The following is a 16,539-nucleotide window of genomic DNA, read 5'->3' as shown; positions in this document are numbered from 1 at the left end:
TTAGAGAGCTTGTTTTCGATTAGGAGTCTTTACACCCACAGCCAGGAGAAATCTTGATTTTTTATTTTTTTTTCCTCCCTTTCAGCTGCTAACGAGACGATGATTTATCAAACGGTGCCTGGCTACAAATATTGAGTTCTGTTGCACATCACAGAGGAACCGCACGGCTCCCGCAGGAATGAAACACTGCAAAACCATTAGAGGAGCATTAATGCCGCGGCTGTACAGTTACTTTGCAGTCCATCTGCATTGAACCCATCACCGTGGGTGGCCTATTTCAACCATCAGCTCACTTGATTAAGAAAATACAATTTCAATTGATTTCCTCACACCCCAATTTCTGAAAAGTCGGTATAAAAAAAAGAAGACTATCAGGTTGAATGAGTGGTCATACGAGAGAAGTTAATAAAAGTAATGGATATCCCTATTTCCTGATGATAGCTGGGTTGAAAGTGAGGGGGTTTCAAGATTATCAGAGAGAGAGAGAGAGAGAGAGAGAAATCGAGGAAGAAAAGTAGTGGGAGGCAGTGTGTGATAATCGAACGAGAGAGGAGCGCTGCAGTCCTGGAATCACAGGCAGGTCCACAGAGTCATCAGAAATGCAACGATTCTAAACATGAATATGATTTTCAATCGAAGCCGGACGGGACCAAGTGGGGAATGAATGAGAGGAGGAATCAACTGCTAAATGAGATAATTACTGTCAGATATTAAAGAGAGAGCGGAAGAGAGGCAGGAGAGAGGGAGGACAGAAAGAGATGAATCACAGACACTTGACGGCAGGAACAAAGAGAGAGAGAGAGAGATGGTTTGAATCTGCAAAGAAAGATTGTGATCAAAATAGTATCATTGAAACATTTCCATCCAGCTCATTGCAGTTCATAAATTATGATTCCACCAGCGCCAGGAATTTCAACTTTCTTCCAAAACATATTTCTAAGTGGTCAGTCAGACTGGCTCTTGTACTTCAGCAGTTGATGTGATCATCTTAATGCATATCTGATTTGGAGAGCAAGAAAAACTGTTTTGGATTTGTTAAATATGCTCAATCAATGAAATATGGCTACTGGATTTTAGAGGCCAATATCAGTAGATACTTTGCAGTTGGAAAATAAACTTGTGTTCTTTTATACTCAAAACTGTAAAGTAATGGTGACTGTTTTTAAACCACCCTAATATATATATTTTGCCATTTCTGTACTGCAGTTTTATTATTACTGATCACCACCAGCTTTTTATCAGCTATAAAATGATCATCTCAGCAGATTTACCAGTCTAGCTGTATAAGCAGGTATTAAAAATACAATCTTTGGCAACACTGACCAAAATTTTACACCAGGATATAAAGGGACTCCTCAAGATATGGGAGACCCCTCCTGACTGGGCATCTTTATTACAAATGCATAATTGTTATGCCAGGTTGTGTGGGCGTAGGAATGTCTTTTCCGCTGTGTTCTGTGTTTTTGTGTACTGATGACTTGGTTTGAATTTATTGTGTTATATTTTATCTTACAAATCCAATGAAGTTGCCAGCTTTGGTTTGCAAGGTGTAGAATTCATATTCAAAACATATTTTTAAAGCAAAACTGTCAAGACGTCTGTAAAAGTATGTAGAAAATGGATAATTAAAACATCAAAAGTTCGATGACAACTGAGCAAACCCAGTCTAACAAAGAAAGATACATCATGTGATCCAATCAAAAGCTCGAGAACAGCTACAAAAAGGTTAATAAATATTTCTTTGTTGAAGCTTACAACTTTGATAAGATGTGGGTCGACAAAACTTCTGTTGAGACCAAACTGCATCTTTAAAAAAACCAAACATAAATATTATCAAAATTATGAACTTGTTCATTTGAACTCCTAAAACTTCTCCTTGGTTAATAGCACAATAAATAATAATGAGATGAGAGTGTGTGTGTGTGTGTGTGTGTGTGTGTGTGTGTGTGTGTCCACTTCCAGGTATGCTAATGCTGTTATGACTGGCTGGCTTCATTACTGTCTGTCTACAACGCCATGGCCAAGGTCGGTGTAGGCTGCAGAGATGATAGAGGGGCAAAACCACAAGCACAAATTAATCTGCTGTTTAATCTAATAACGCAGCAAAGCATCGGGCATCTTAGTCCTATTAACACAACTGTAATTGCATTTGAGGAGGATTGGACGCACGCTGGTCCACAAGGGTACGTTCGCACTCGCATGTCACCCAATACACATCAAATCGAACTGTACTACACAAGCACACTTGGGTGTGGACATTCCTTATACACAGGCGCACACAACCACTGTCTAGATGGATGTTATGTTAGGAGAAAGGGGAAAATAAATGAGAGGGAAAATCTAAGCGCAGTATTTCCTGGTAAATTCAATTCAAGTAATCACCATGTGAGAGCGTGTGTGGCCATGTTTACATGGCATGGAACATCTTTAACCACAGAGCCCTGTTCATTAGCACGGTAATATCCAAACAGCAGGGTGTAGTCAGGAAAAGCAGCGGCAGTATTATTAGGATTCATCTCATTAGGCTTTCATGAGATGTAAAAGTTAACACAAAATAAGTTCAGAACTAAGTCTGAGATAATACAAAAAAAAAAACACACACCACACAACGAATTTTAATTTACCCCCTGGAAACGATGCATGGCCTGCAGCAGCAAGGAGAGTTGGCCCACAGCAACAGGATTAGCCCAATACACTCAAAACTCCTTTTCACGTGTAATGATGCAAATAATTAAGGTGAAGCTGTCGACAGAAATTAACCTCCTCTCAACTGTGCCGCAGGAAGTACAGTATCCTCAGCTTAACTGGGTAAAAAAAATACGACAATGAATCAACCACCGAGGATTCAAAGTAAAGTACGATAATGAAAATCAAAGGTTTCGCGTGGTACTTACAGCGGTGAGATGGATGACTCCCTGAGAGGTCACAGGGCAGCCCATGAAGCCAACAAACTGCAGCTCAGGACAATGCTCTGCAACAGCCTGCACGGACCGATCAGTGACCTGGACAGTAGAATAGAATAGAAAAGAATAGAATATCAGGGGAAGGAACAGAGTTTGCATTAGTCTCTCTCATCTTGATAGTTTAAATAGTTGCAGAAACAATTTCTACTTCAGAGAACCAGTTTTATTCAATCCATTCACTCCGAACGTGTTGAATATGTTCCATTCATTCATATTTCACCATAAGACATTCTTTGCGAAAAGACATCTGAAGGACTTTATTTTTTCTCTAGTTTGCTTTGGGAAAAATTGGAACTTGCTACAAATTTTTTGCAAATTATTATATTATGTACATTTTGTGTGCAGACAGGTGCTGTCAGATTCAAGCCAAAATGTCTACCCTGCCCCGTGTGTGCAGAGAGTCGGGTGTGCTTTGTGTTAGAGGACCAGCCGTGGAAAGGAGTGAGGGAAGGAGGATCGCAGGAGGAGAGGAGGTGGAGGTGGGTAACGGACAAAACAGCTACAGGAGTGTGTGTGTGTGTGTGCGTGTCATCCAAGCGGCGTGGGCGTCGACTTATGATGGATGGAGCGCTCCCCATCATTCACCCGGCCGTCGAGTAACAGCTCATAATGGATCAGAGATCAATAGGCAAGCGTTTCCACCACTCCCAGCTCCCACTGTAGTCATCAATAGCGGTATCGATAGCAGCTCCACCTCCCCTCGCCACACTCAACACCGCAACAATATGTGGGAGATTTGGTCTCTCTGCAGGCTCTTCGCTCAGTGCTCCCTCAAACTCTTCATCAATCACTGAGGCGAAAGACGACGAGGAGAAGAGACAGAGAGACGAGACGCTACGCTGTGATTATCTGTGACTTGAAAAAACAAACATCAAAGAACATTAGAGGACAAGAATTAAGTTGTTTTTTTTACGTATTCCTGTCCAGATTTTCAATTATTCTTTACGAAACTCAAGGGAAAGCAAGTAGAATATCAGCAAGTGATGGATGCACTCTGAATCTGACATGTTTTGAAGAGTAAATGCCAATTGTATGTTTCAATTTTAATGTCTGCAGGGAAAAGGCTTTTGCCATTTCCTTGTTGAAAGTAAAGCAAAATGCTGATAATTCTTAGTCATAATCCAGGAGGGTTTCCAAATAGTACATCAATCAGTGCTTCTCCTCGGGCACTGTCCTAACTGCACGATTGACGAGATAATTAATTGGCCAGTCAAACTGCGGAGAGCGGTGACTTGCCGATTGAGCTGCAGTATTGAGTAGTGCAACAACAGAAATGTTGCACTGTCCCAGATAGGAGGCGATGGCAGCGAGTCGCATCCTTAAAACTGTAATGGGTGCTTAATCGTTGTTTGATTCAGCCTCTTCAAACTTGTACATTTGGGTTTTTGTACCTGCAGACTTTATTTTTGTTTATATCAGACCATACCTATAGATCATAGCTCACTACTGGCTGTATTTTTTTTTTTTTTAAAGGTAACATTATCCCCATCATCTATTTAAGAACACTTCAAGATGTAATGTATGATACTGTATAAAGCCTAGAACAGATGGGAAGAAGGTGGAGGCTTGCGATCCGTAAATAAATGTTTATAGACTTAGTGTAGTCCTGCAGAACAGAGTACAGGTATAAATACCAATGGCTCTGGATTTACACGGACATCGGTTCAGCACCGTCACTACCTCCGCTGCTGGCAAAAAGGCGGGAAAATATTTTCATTTAGTTTTGATTACAGGTGATCAGTGCATCTGTATTACGCCGCACTGTGTATGTTTCAGCCTCCACCTCAGACTTGTGTCAAAATATTAGTATGTTTTTGGTGCGGGACAGAGTCACACTGTCAGTCAATGTCACACTTTGACCAGACAGCCCGGAACACCGAGCCACCCTCCCAACCCCACTCCTATTCATTCATAGCCTGGTGGTGTGTTTGTGTATCCATGTGGCGCCCCACCTGGTAACATGGATTAAACTACTACTTGAGTCTTGCTCTTTACCGATCACAATGCTTGTCCAGAATCCCTTCATCCTCTTAATGTCTTCCTACATGCACACCCTTAGACTTAATCACACCTCTGTCACTCTGAGGTAACCCTCTCCCTCTCAAGTTTCTGGGTCTACCCTAAAGGTTACGCAGTTGATGCGGAGGAAGATGGAAAACCCAGAGCGACAGCGAGGGGACAGGAAAGTCACGAAAAGAGGGAACAACGTGTCCATTTGTCTTCCGTCAAGTCACATGCGATAAGACTTATCTGGGTGAAACACCTCCTTTTACTCTCAGTATGTGCGTCACACAGCCAAAGTGCAAAATGGTTCATAAAAGATTTTGACTGCAGAGGATTCCCAGTCACAGGTGACTAATTAAAAGAAGTTTTCAGGTTGTAAATCAATAATTTACTAAATGATTCAGGAGGAGGTCTGTGAACTTATAGTTTTAATACCTGTTGTACAAAAATGTTGTGTCCACATTTGTTAGCCATGCCAGCTGCCCTGTTCTATGGATGACACTGTTTGTCGGATGGTCTACCGCTTTGGACGCATTGACATTAAAGTTAATATTTGTATCCAAGGTCCCCAGAGGAGGAAATCAAGGCTGTCAAAATGTCACAATCACAACAATTCATGCAAATGTTACCAATTCTCGTGAATCCCACACTGCCTTGCAACTTTTCAACAAATTTGACCAATCATCATAATTCCCCACGGGTTTGTCACGAGTCATAGCAGTCCCCCAGAAACACAAGCATCACCAAACTCATTTCCTTGTTTATGGTTGTGAAGCCGACATGTCTCGAATGACCTGATTTTATGCGCAAAAGTGGGGGTTTTGTACCATGTTCAAAGCGGTGATGGAACACAAACACGAATGTAAGTCAGCGATCGACAAACACTTTTCTACCTGCAAGGCACAGCCGAAGGATGGCTGAAACGTGTGGACAGCAAGACAAGACAAATCACCAGGACAGCGGCTGTTGCAATTGCAAGCGCTGAAAGAATCAAGGTGGGCTCGATTAAATATGCATGGTTAGTGGTAATGTTAGAGTTGTATAAATCCTCGTGATAGAGGGATCCTTGCCTGTTTCCATGACAAACTCTGTGTATGTGTTTGAGTGCGTGTGTGTGTGTGTGTGTGTGTGTGTGTGTCAAATAAACATGGTGTGAAAGCTTTATAAAAAAGAAATCTCAACTATTTATGCAGTTTTCACTACAGCAAATTCTTTCCGAAAAAGTAAAAGACAAGCCAGTCCGTCTAGTTTGCGATGACGCAGTCGCAGTGATGGACAAAACTAAACTGCTAAGCTGAATGAGTTCCTAGGGAAAAATGTGCTTGGATGGAGCTTGCAGCTTTCACAAACAGACGCAATGTTATTCAAATTAGTTTTGCTGCGAGTACGCGAATAGCCAAGAAGCTGAATTTTGAAATTTGTAGTGGCTATGTTGCTGCTGCGGAGCTGCCAGCACCAGCCAAAGACAAATTGTTCCAAAGAGTCAGTTCTCGTCAAAGAACCATATCAGTAAACCGGGTGGATTAATGATATGGCACAAGAATCTGAATAAATATGAAAGTGCACGGCAAAGAAATTTCCACTGACCTTGTGTCGAAACAACAGACATTGCCCAGCCATTTTGTGCGTGGGATCACTGCCGAGTTTGACACAAGGGAGGAAATAATCGCTTTGTAAGTCATGCATGCCACTACCACGGTCGAGGATTTGTTTGAGTACGTTGTTTTGGCTTAAACCATCTGTGAGCAGCAGCATCATCATCTGACATCAGACATGTGACGTCAGACATCACGCCGAAAACAAGCAGTTCCAGCCATTATATATGAGACGTTAGTGTGAAATAAAGTACACGCAGTAAGTAAAGTTTATTTGTAGAGCACCTTTCACACAAAGTTGTTTTAACCTTAAAACAAGGTTAAAGTCACGAACAAAAGTTCAAAACATAATTTAAATGTTTAATAATTTAGCATGGCCCATGAGGGATGTTATAAAAGTTGAAATGGCCCTTGACAGGAAAACGGTTCCCCCTCCTCAGTAAAGAACATAGGTCTTCCAGAGCGATCGATAACATGCACCTTAAAATTCTACGCCTCAGGTTTGGACACACCGCAGCAGCCATCACCCCTTTGCTGCAGTCAGAACAGATTAACTGAAGGGGAGTCAGCGCTCCCGCTCAGAGACACTGATGCATATGGATCCTGATCTGCAGGGCCAGGTGGAGCAGAGTTGCCTTTTTGAGTAGGAAAAAAAAATTGGAAAAATTGAGCGGCGGCGGGGGGCTGTAGGATCCAGAAGAACCAGGCAGCCTGACCTGAGCAGCTGGCAGGTGAAATGAGCTGACCAGAGCTCCACCAACACGGCCTCTGCCAACAAAAAAAACCCATCAAGGAAAACATTTTCAGGTTGACTACCAGCAGAAATCAAAGCTACACACCGACGTGATCTTTAAATCACAATCATCTGTGAGAGAAAGCAGACGAATCACAGCAGAGGCCACCTCCAGACCGTCTTTCACACTGGTGTTTGTGCTGCAGCGAGTGTGTGGGTGCAGTTGAGCGCGCGCGTGTGTGTGTGTGTGTGTGTGTGTGTGTGTGTGTGTGTGTGTGTGTGTGCACGTGTGTGAAAGCAGAAGAGACAAAAAGAAAGAGAGCAGCTTACACGTCTACAGTAACTCTCAGCAGGTGAGAAGGGAGAGAGAGGAGAACAAAGTAAAATCCCAGCAGAGCAGAACAGGCCAGGAGGGCATGTACCATATCAGATTAAGCCTGCGAGTGTGTGTGCACGTGTGTGTGTGTGTGTGTGTGTGTGTGTGTGTGTGTGTGTGTGTGTGTGTGTGTGTGTGTGTGTGTGTGTGTGTGTGTGTGTGAGTAAGACCATATGGGTTTGTAGCTAAGATTTGTCTCAAACCCACAAACACAAAAACCTGTCCCAAATTTCTCTCTTGCCTCCCCTCCTCTTCCCCCTCAACCTTTCATGGACTTTGATTTCAAAACATGAAAAGAGCCATGGCAGAGCTTTGTAGAAGAAGTGGCTGACCAAGAGAAGCCTTAAAGCCTTTTAGAAGGGAACTGGTTTAATGGCCTGTGGACGAAGGAGGTAAGGAAAGCAGGGGGGAAAAATAGTGGGCTGGAATGGCGAAAAATGCTGCAGTCATAAAGAGAGTCTTTGTGTACGTGTGTGCGCGAGTGTGAGCGAGTGTGAGTGCATGCATCCGTGTGTTTAAAAGAGTTGGAGGGTAATTGTTGAGAGTGCTGTGGTGGCAAAAAGAAGTAGTGCTGCATGCGAGTGTGTCGTTTTTGTCTGGCGGTCTGTTCTCACAGAATGCTGGGGCAGCACCCGGGGGCCACTTCTCGTCCAATAAGGGCGTTTAAGCTCGTCAATATCGTCTATCATACGACTTGTTTGACTCCATCAAGCGCGCGGGCAAAAAGAGATGGAAACTGAGAAAGGCCGGCGCCACATTGCCGTTCACCTCTCACTCCGTAGCTCTCTGTCTCCCTCGCGTTCAGGCTCTGCATTCTCCGTCATTTAAAACCGGCCGGATTCCCACCGGCTTTCCTTCTTCTTTGTGCATATTTCTCAAACAGACACGCACACGCAAGCAAAGCCAGGTTACAGAGTGTGTGTGGACGGCATGTTTGAAAGTCTGATAATGATCCACAATCGCACATACGTACCCACACACAAAACCGATTCATCCCACACATGTGCATTGTTAAAAAAACAAATAATAACACAGCTAGTTGCCTGAAAAGAGTCAAAGGTAGCAGAGGTTGAAACTTGCTCTCTCGTTGCCAGCTGGAGCTACACCTCTGATCCAGCTGTGCCTGGACGGTAAGCAGCTAGAAACCTCACAGTCAGAGAAATGTGTCCCAGCATCATTAGGAATTCTGGTCAGTCGGTCATCGAGATAAAGTTGTATGCAAGGTAAGTAAGCTACAATTAACATTTCAGCACATCGCAAAAATATGCACCCACATGAGCCTGATGTTAAGTCCTCTTTTACCCTTGGGTATGTAGACATGTTTATAAATAAGTCTGTCTCTCTCATTGTGTTGGTTTGACCTGATATGGACATAATTTGCAACAATTATTGAACCATCTGATCCTGGATTTTTTCCCATGGAATAATTGAACGTCATTTTGACAGGGCAATCAAAAGCAGATATGAGGCCTGTAATTTTTGTAAGTGCGGGTCCAAAAGTTTAGGAAAGTCCAGTTCGGACCAGTTTGTAACAAAGGTCCGTACAAAGGACGTTGGATATCATGTTGTCTTTGTGAAAGCTCTCGGCTACTGAATGCTCTGTATTTCAATTTTACAGATTTCCAATATTACCCATAAACAAGGAAGCCAACTGCTTGCCTGCGAGGTGCGAACAGAGGTGGGACAATTTTCATCAAAGTTCTGTACTTTCCGAGGTAGTCATTTTCTCCGTGAACACTCTCTTAGGGGTGATACTGCAGTGGGTTTATCACAGCCTCAGAGTAAACTCACTATCACACAAATTAAGTTACAAACACATAAACTCATGCACGCCCATAAACACACACACACACACACACACACACACACACACACACACACACACACACACACACACACACACACACACACACACACACACACACACACACACACACACACACACACACACACACACATACACACACACACACACACACACACACACACACACACAGACCAAACTTTGCCTCTTTTTTATAGGAGCTCGGATGGGCTGTATTGATGTGAAGGACTGGTGATCTGGCAAAAAACTAAATGAATACTTATTATCCTCTGTAATATCCCAATGCCTGGAGACAAAGGCAACACGGAAAGTCATAAAGTTTTACTACAGCGAGGGAGAGTCTCTTTACTGTGCTGTCTCTGTGCTGATGAGCAGGCACTGTGCGATAAGTGCAGCGCCGCTCGCTCGGAGCAGAGCTGGTTCACATTCACATTCTCTGCAGAGAAACAAAGATATTTGCACACTTTTTTTTTTGTTTTACATACGGACAGACACATGGAGCACACACCCAGACCAAACACACAATTGAGTCTAGACAGATGTAAGGGTCCTGGTCTCCAGTGATGTTTTCCTTGGCTAAACAGAGGGACTCGTCATATTTATGAGATGTGATGAGACAGGAACACAGGATGGATCACAGTGAGAGACGAGAGGGGGAGGAGGAGGAGGGGGAAGAAGGGGATAAAGGGGAATGAGAGATTTGCAATCTTTTTATGTTAACATAATGTGGCCTCCAGTCTTCGGTGTATTGCTTTGGCAAGCTTGACTGCTTCTTTCATGCCTGTAAATCCTGTCTGAATATGGATGTGACAGACAGGCGGCGAGGAAGATGGAGAGGTGGCATGACAGGCCAAACAAGCCGCGTGTGTGTGTGTGTGTGTGTGTGTGTGTGTGTGTGTGTGTGTGTGTGTGTGTGTGTAGCGGAGTTCATGAATATGAGAGCAATCTGATCTTATTAGAGGCCTGACGGGATGAGGGGCAGTGATGGGAGCTCTGAATCACCACCAACTAATCAATCAGTCTAATTAACGGAGCTTTATGAACACCGGGCCGAGCTGAGAAAGAATCCGCCGACACACAGATTAATAATGATTACTGAGTACACTACAACACATTCTATTAACAATCCATCTTTGTGCTATCCAGCAGCTTTGCATAAGAAGTCACTCCACTGCCAGTGGCAGGAACTTCACTGAAACATAATAGAGGTTCTTGTGACTCCAAGTCTTCAAAGACAATAAATACTATTCTCAAGAATTTTATTTTTATTTAATGAACTTCTGAAAATGGCGCAGTTTGTTAATTTTATAAAAAAACGGTGCTACGTTCATGTCTAAAGTTGAGCCCAGCCGATATATGGGTTGGTCGTTGGTATCGGCCGATATGAGCCTTTCATGGACATATCTGCGTTATAGAATAAACAGTACAGAAAAGATTTGTGTCTATCTTTGCATGATATATAAAAATATTTTTTTTATTGTTAAATTAAATTCAAGTTCTACATATTTGGTTGTATTTGTTTTTCATGTTTTGTTTTTTTCAATTTAATGGTTAAAATGCCCAATTCCATGCCACAATTACACTGTCTGTGTCATAAGGGTTTGATAATGATAACTTCAGAATCATTGTCATTTTCTTAACTATAAATATTGGGCGATATATCAGTATCAGAAATGTTTTACTCCATAATATCATATCGGCATCAGCACCCTACAAATCCATATCAGACAGGCTCTAGTCTAAAGGTGTATAATTGAATATGCAGACACGGGAGACATAATAAAATCCCATCGGCGATAATTGGTTGAAATGTTCAACTTAATTTTCTTGCATAATCTTGAGTTTAAGACAGGACGGGCTGCTGTTTGACGCCCACTCACGGCCTTCAGGCAAAGTTGAAACAGGTCACAACAGAGGGATGGGCAGCGGTCTAGTGCATTTTGTTTGCGTAATCAAAAAGAATCCGGGACTCACACTCTCTCTTTCTCTCTCTCTCTGTCCTGTTCAATATTTTGAGCTGGAAATCGTAGTAGAATGCGCAGCGTGGTCAGAAGACCGATGTGTGTGGGACAAAAGGCCAAGCTCTCACACTACTAACACAGACAAACAGCTCACTGGGGGCGGGCAGAGGCAAATCAAACAAGTGGTATTCAGGGGGAAAGATGATTTCATCAAGCAAGAACTTTCCTTGAAACAGCATTTTAGTTTGGTGTTCGGATCAACATAAAATGTATCTTCAGCTATTTCCATAACCGATATATTGATTTAGGTTTAATGCTTTAAAGCAAAAACACCCAACATTTTCGGCTTCTCCCATGTTGGTCAGACAAAAAGACCAAATTTGATATATGCTACCTTGGGCTCTTTTCTGACCTGTTATGCACAAAATAATTCAATGATAATGTAAATAACCATTAGTCACAGCTAAAAATATATATATTTGTTTTCCTTTTTTACAGATTGCTAAAATTTTAAATTTAAAGAAGTTATGACCTAATTCTACCAAATTTAGAGTATTTTTTTCTCATTTCCTTAAAATACATTCATAAGCATGTAATAAAGCAAGGTGAGTTCCAGTCTGTCAGATACAGAAGGAGTATGGCCGTCGACTTTCACCAACTGCCACCTTACCAGGGACTCTGGTGTGCACACTGTGACAAAAAGGGCCATAAAATTATCTGAAAAGCACACACTGTATATTTTTCAAAAATCGAACACCAGCTCTGAAAGATGACTATGTCTGAAAAATGAAAACTCCCAGGATCAATACATCCACTTTTCTCCAGCTGTGGCCATCTCAGACACACTTGGAGAAAAAAAATCCATGACAAACTTGCTCGATGCTTTTCACATAACTCACAAAAAAAAAAGGAAATGGTACCTATTTGGCAGCAAAATTCCATAGACCGCACAAAGACAGCGTTTTATGCGCTGTTATCGGAAATCTATTAATGTGCTATCTATAATATGCACAGCACACACCTCTCTCTTTCACACACTTGTCAAGCCATCTTGTCTTGCTCTATCGATGTCAGGAGCCTTGATGATGCCAGGGAGGCCTGAAATCTGCATGGGTCATCGCCAGCGAGATTGATCGGCTCAGTCACCGGCACGCTCCATTCTCAACTGAAAATTACCTGTCATTTATTCAGTGGCTAAAGCCCCCAGTTCCCTCAAGAGTTTCACCAACTGTCTTTTATGATGAAGTGGTTGTGTGCACGTGTAATTGTACATATGTGTGTGTTTGCGTGTGGGTCTTGTCCATGGCCCCTTTCCCAAAGGATCAATAGAGCTTTGCTGCGTGTCAGATGGAAATCAGAAGCTCTTGTGGAGGAAGCCAAAAGACATACTTTAAATGCGCAGTCGTTACACCACATTGTCAAAACCCTCCAACCGTTCTCTTGAGGTTTTCAAATCCCAGTGTGTTCTCTTCCCAAGCAACATATCAATAGCTCCTTTGCCGCACGTCGGGCCAAAAATCAGAAGACTGTCAAGGAAGCCAAGAGACACATTTTACTCCTTTAAATGCAAAGTGGTGTCTGTCATTACACGGCATTGTCAGAGCCCTCGAACACCTCTCTTGAGTTTTCATAGCTTAACGTGTTCTTTTCCCGAGTGCTTATTCACTGAAGGGCTCATCCTCAATGTCAACTTGCCCTATTAGTTCTATGGCTCTGCGCTTTATAGTGAGAGGCCTTAGGCAGATGTGTGCCATAGAGCGATGGAAGCACAGGTCACTTGCATTGACTGTGACGGTCCGCGTTACAACAGAACAAAAAGTTCAGTGCGTACGGTACACTAAAAAGTTCAGCCTTGGAAAGAAGCACAGAGACAGGTTGAACTCAATAACCATTTGAAGAAATATACCATTTCATAACAAAAACAAACAACTCCCTATTCTTTTCACCCTCTTCCAGGGAGGCCAGGGAAAATGCATTATTGGAAATGCTACTTCTAAACCCATTCACTCCGCCTGGAGGAAAGCCATCAATTTTGTAACTCGCCCTTCAGCTCGTGTTGCTGAACAACACAACAGACGTGCAAAAATATTTGCTTACACTCAAACTGTTAAAAGCTTGACTGACTGACACATTAAAGTGACAATTGCAATTACATGAGGAAATGTATAATGTTTGATTTGCTTGGAAAGGTAGCAGAACATGCCGAAGGCCCTGTGTCGAAAAGAAAAGAAAAAAAGGTAATGTACAAACTCCTCTCCACCAGTTGTGCCTCAAGGCTCTGTGTTTCTAACAGGGCATGTTTTTGAGTTCCTTAAAATACACATTAGTATCCTGGGTTTAATCAGATTTGGAAAATGACATCTACATGAGTCAAAAAGAAATCTTGTTTTTCATATTCCTTTTTACATGATTCAAATACTATCAAGATTTGAATCTGTGTCAATATCCATATCCGGCAAATCTGTAATTTAAATGCCTTGTGGATTATTTATTTAAACTATTAATTCATTATTCATTACTTTTAGTATTTTAAAAAGCAATCGCACTTCGTCTCAACGCAGCGTGTTATTGTTATTGTTCTTGTGGAAGTTTGTCAGTATCCTGTTTTTTTGCTTCCCTGAGACCAAATTTTCTTCGGAATTAATCAAGTTGTATTGTATTTGATTGTTTTGTATTTCTATACTACTCACTCAGTTTAACAATTAGGAGTTATGGATGAACTCGGTTGGGTTTCTGTCTGCCTTGACTTTGAGGAGTAACCACTTTGCTGGATTTAGGACTGGACTCTATCTGATAGGCAGTAATTGAAATGAATTACAATCGGGAGACTAGTGTGCATGTAAATGTAAAAAATCATATCATCATACCAGCATATACCACATGCTGTAATTTGCTTGAAGATTGTAGTGTCCCAAATATGGACCAGGCTTTGTGTCCCACTGGTGATCTTCAACATTTAAAAAGAACTGGAAGCCCCCAAGAGAGACTTGATCAGCACAGCTCTGAACCTCTGAACCCTTTTCTACTCCCCTGGTAACTGACCGGGACAATCTATCATGGTGGACCAGAAATTGACTTTCCAGTTCACTGTTCGGGACCACTTTGAGCTTTACTTAGAGATCAGTTTTATGTCTCGTGCTAATGATGAAAAATGGAGATAAGAGAGGCCAGTTGGACCATGGACCTGGGCAAGAATGACGGGCTGCTGTGGTGACGCGACCGCCGATGCCTGGCGTCACAGCTATAGCTCATATTGGATTGTGCTGTTCAGCAGTCTATGGAGGGAACTGCTGCCTCTTCCTCTTATCGACACGACTAAAGATGTGGAACGGGAGCTGGCAGCGGCGGAGAGCATCACAGGACCAGCAACAAACAACTTCAGTACTCTCTCTCAGGGAAACAGCGTTTTACAGAACCTTTGAGTTTCTTTGAGATTACATCGATCTTGTTGGTGGGGATCTTTGATGATAATCCTCGCTAAATAAACTACTCAGCAGATATCGTGAGGCCCTGAGTGCTGTGAGAAAGAGTGTTTGAAGAGAATATATATGCAACTCTGCATATAATAGGAAAATCCAGTCCTGAGCCCTCACCTATTACATTTTTAATCTCAACCTTCATCTTAAATCTCAGAATGGCCTTGCTGTGGGTTATGTACCGCGTCTGTCTAACATGACATAATTAGTGTAGGTAACTCTGGGCGCTTCTCATGTTTTAAAGATAAGCATTGGAGAATTAACAATGAAACAGTGGCCACTGTCTACCATAGAAGAAGAAAAGCCGAAAATACTGCCTAATGATCTACTGAATAATAATTTGATTCTGTCAAGTTGTTTCCTTCACCTCAGTATCAAGCTGCCACAACATTGCAAACAGTAGTGCTCAAACTTTTGAATCGTAAAAATAAGCAGAAACCCGACTGACAGTTTATTAGGAAAGGAAATCCATTTTCTCCAGCAGAAACTTTGCTGTTTTAACGTGGTTCCTAATTCTGTATCCAGATTAAGAAAGGGTTGGTTTCTCATCTCCAAAATGCTTAAGAAATCAGGCTACAGCATAAAGCAGACTTTAACCAGTTTATTTAATATGTTCATCATTTGTTTCCTGATGAAATGCCAAAGCAGCATTTTACAGAAAATATGTGACGGAAGGGACGTATTGATTCCAGACATCAGTCTCTCAGCACTTTATGAAATGTCTGTTTCAAATGGCTGCTTTAATCAAGAAACAGTCCAATACCCTGTTGAGCAAGATCGTTTCTCTGAACTTCCTGCATGGCTTCCCACTTATTTTTTTTTCCTAGTCAGCTCATCGTCTTTCTCTTAATTCAACCGTGAACAAAACTCACCCTTCATCTGCAATGTCCACACCCCAGTCTTACTTTGAAGAGGGAAACTTCATCTGCTCTAGCGGTTTGTAGATCTGGACTGAAAGTGGCCTATTGTCATTCTGCGAGCCGCGCCCCCCTGAAAGAGCACGGGTGTCGGACACAGGTGCAACTGGGTCTGTTGAGCTCTCGGTCACAATGGAAAGCCTCCGGATTAACAGGATGATTAAAGACGGAGGTCAGGCACACCCAGACAGCTGGAGAGGCGACAGGATGGGAATTTTAAGAGACCAAACGAAAACCCATTTTCCTGAACACACCTTTTTCTTTTTTTCTTTTATGAAAGAGACAGCAAAAATAGTTCACCCAAACATTCCTACAAACCAACTTTGGCTTTTAATCATTAGTTTGCATCATTAGTTTCATTCATCTCTTTTCCAGATGTTTAATTAGTAGTTCATTTCAATAAAAGCGACATTAATATCCTAGCCTTTCTTAGTTGAACCCATCTGCTGACAATTTGTACTGAAGAAACTCATTACAGCCGGTTCTGTTTCGCTCGTCTGTGGGGGGTTGGACATACAATATTTCAGGCTTGTAGGCACGGTGACCTGATTTGAACCGTTTCCACAGTCCCCATACAGCAGAACTCCATGCTTCATTCCCTCCACCTTGTCAATGTCATGGTAGGTAAGAAAGACCCAGGGCCGGCCTGAGGGCAGTGGCCTCCTCTGCCCTCATGGCCACCGGGCATG

At 42.3% G+C, this 16,539-nt stretch overlaps 1 protein-coding gene across 2 annotated transcripts in view; it reads right to left on the bottom strand.

Moving 5' to 3' along the window:
• The window catches only part of fbxl17 (F-box and leucine-rich repeat protein 17), a 202,896-nt gene that overhangs the window by 132,601 nt on the left and 53,756 nt on the right, over positions 1-16,539 (bottom strand). For both annotated transcript variants that reach the window (XM_035639827.2, XM_035639826.2), the window contains exon 7: positions 2,895-3,002. In XM_035639827.2, the coding sequence (XP_035495720.2) occupies positions 2,895-3,002 (108 nt within the window). The remainder of the gene's footprint in view (positions 1-2,894; positions 3,003-16,539) is intronic.

The sequence above is a fragment of the Scophthalmus maximus genome, chromosome 19, assembly GCF_022379125.1.
Source record: "Scophthalmus maximus strain ysfricsl-2021 chromosome 19, ASM2237912v1, whole genome shotgun sequence".
NCBI classification, from domain to species: Eukaryota; Metazoa; Chordata; class Actinopteri; order Pleuronectiformes; family Scophthalmidae; genus Scophthalmus; species Scophthalmus maximus.
Note: the sequence above shows the minus strand (reverse complement) of the source record. Positions and strands in the feature narration are given on the sequence as shown.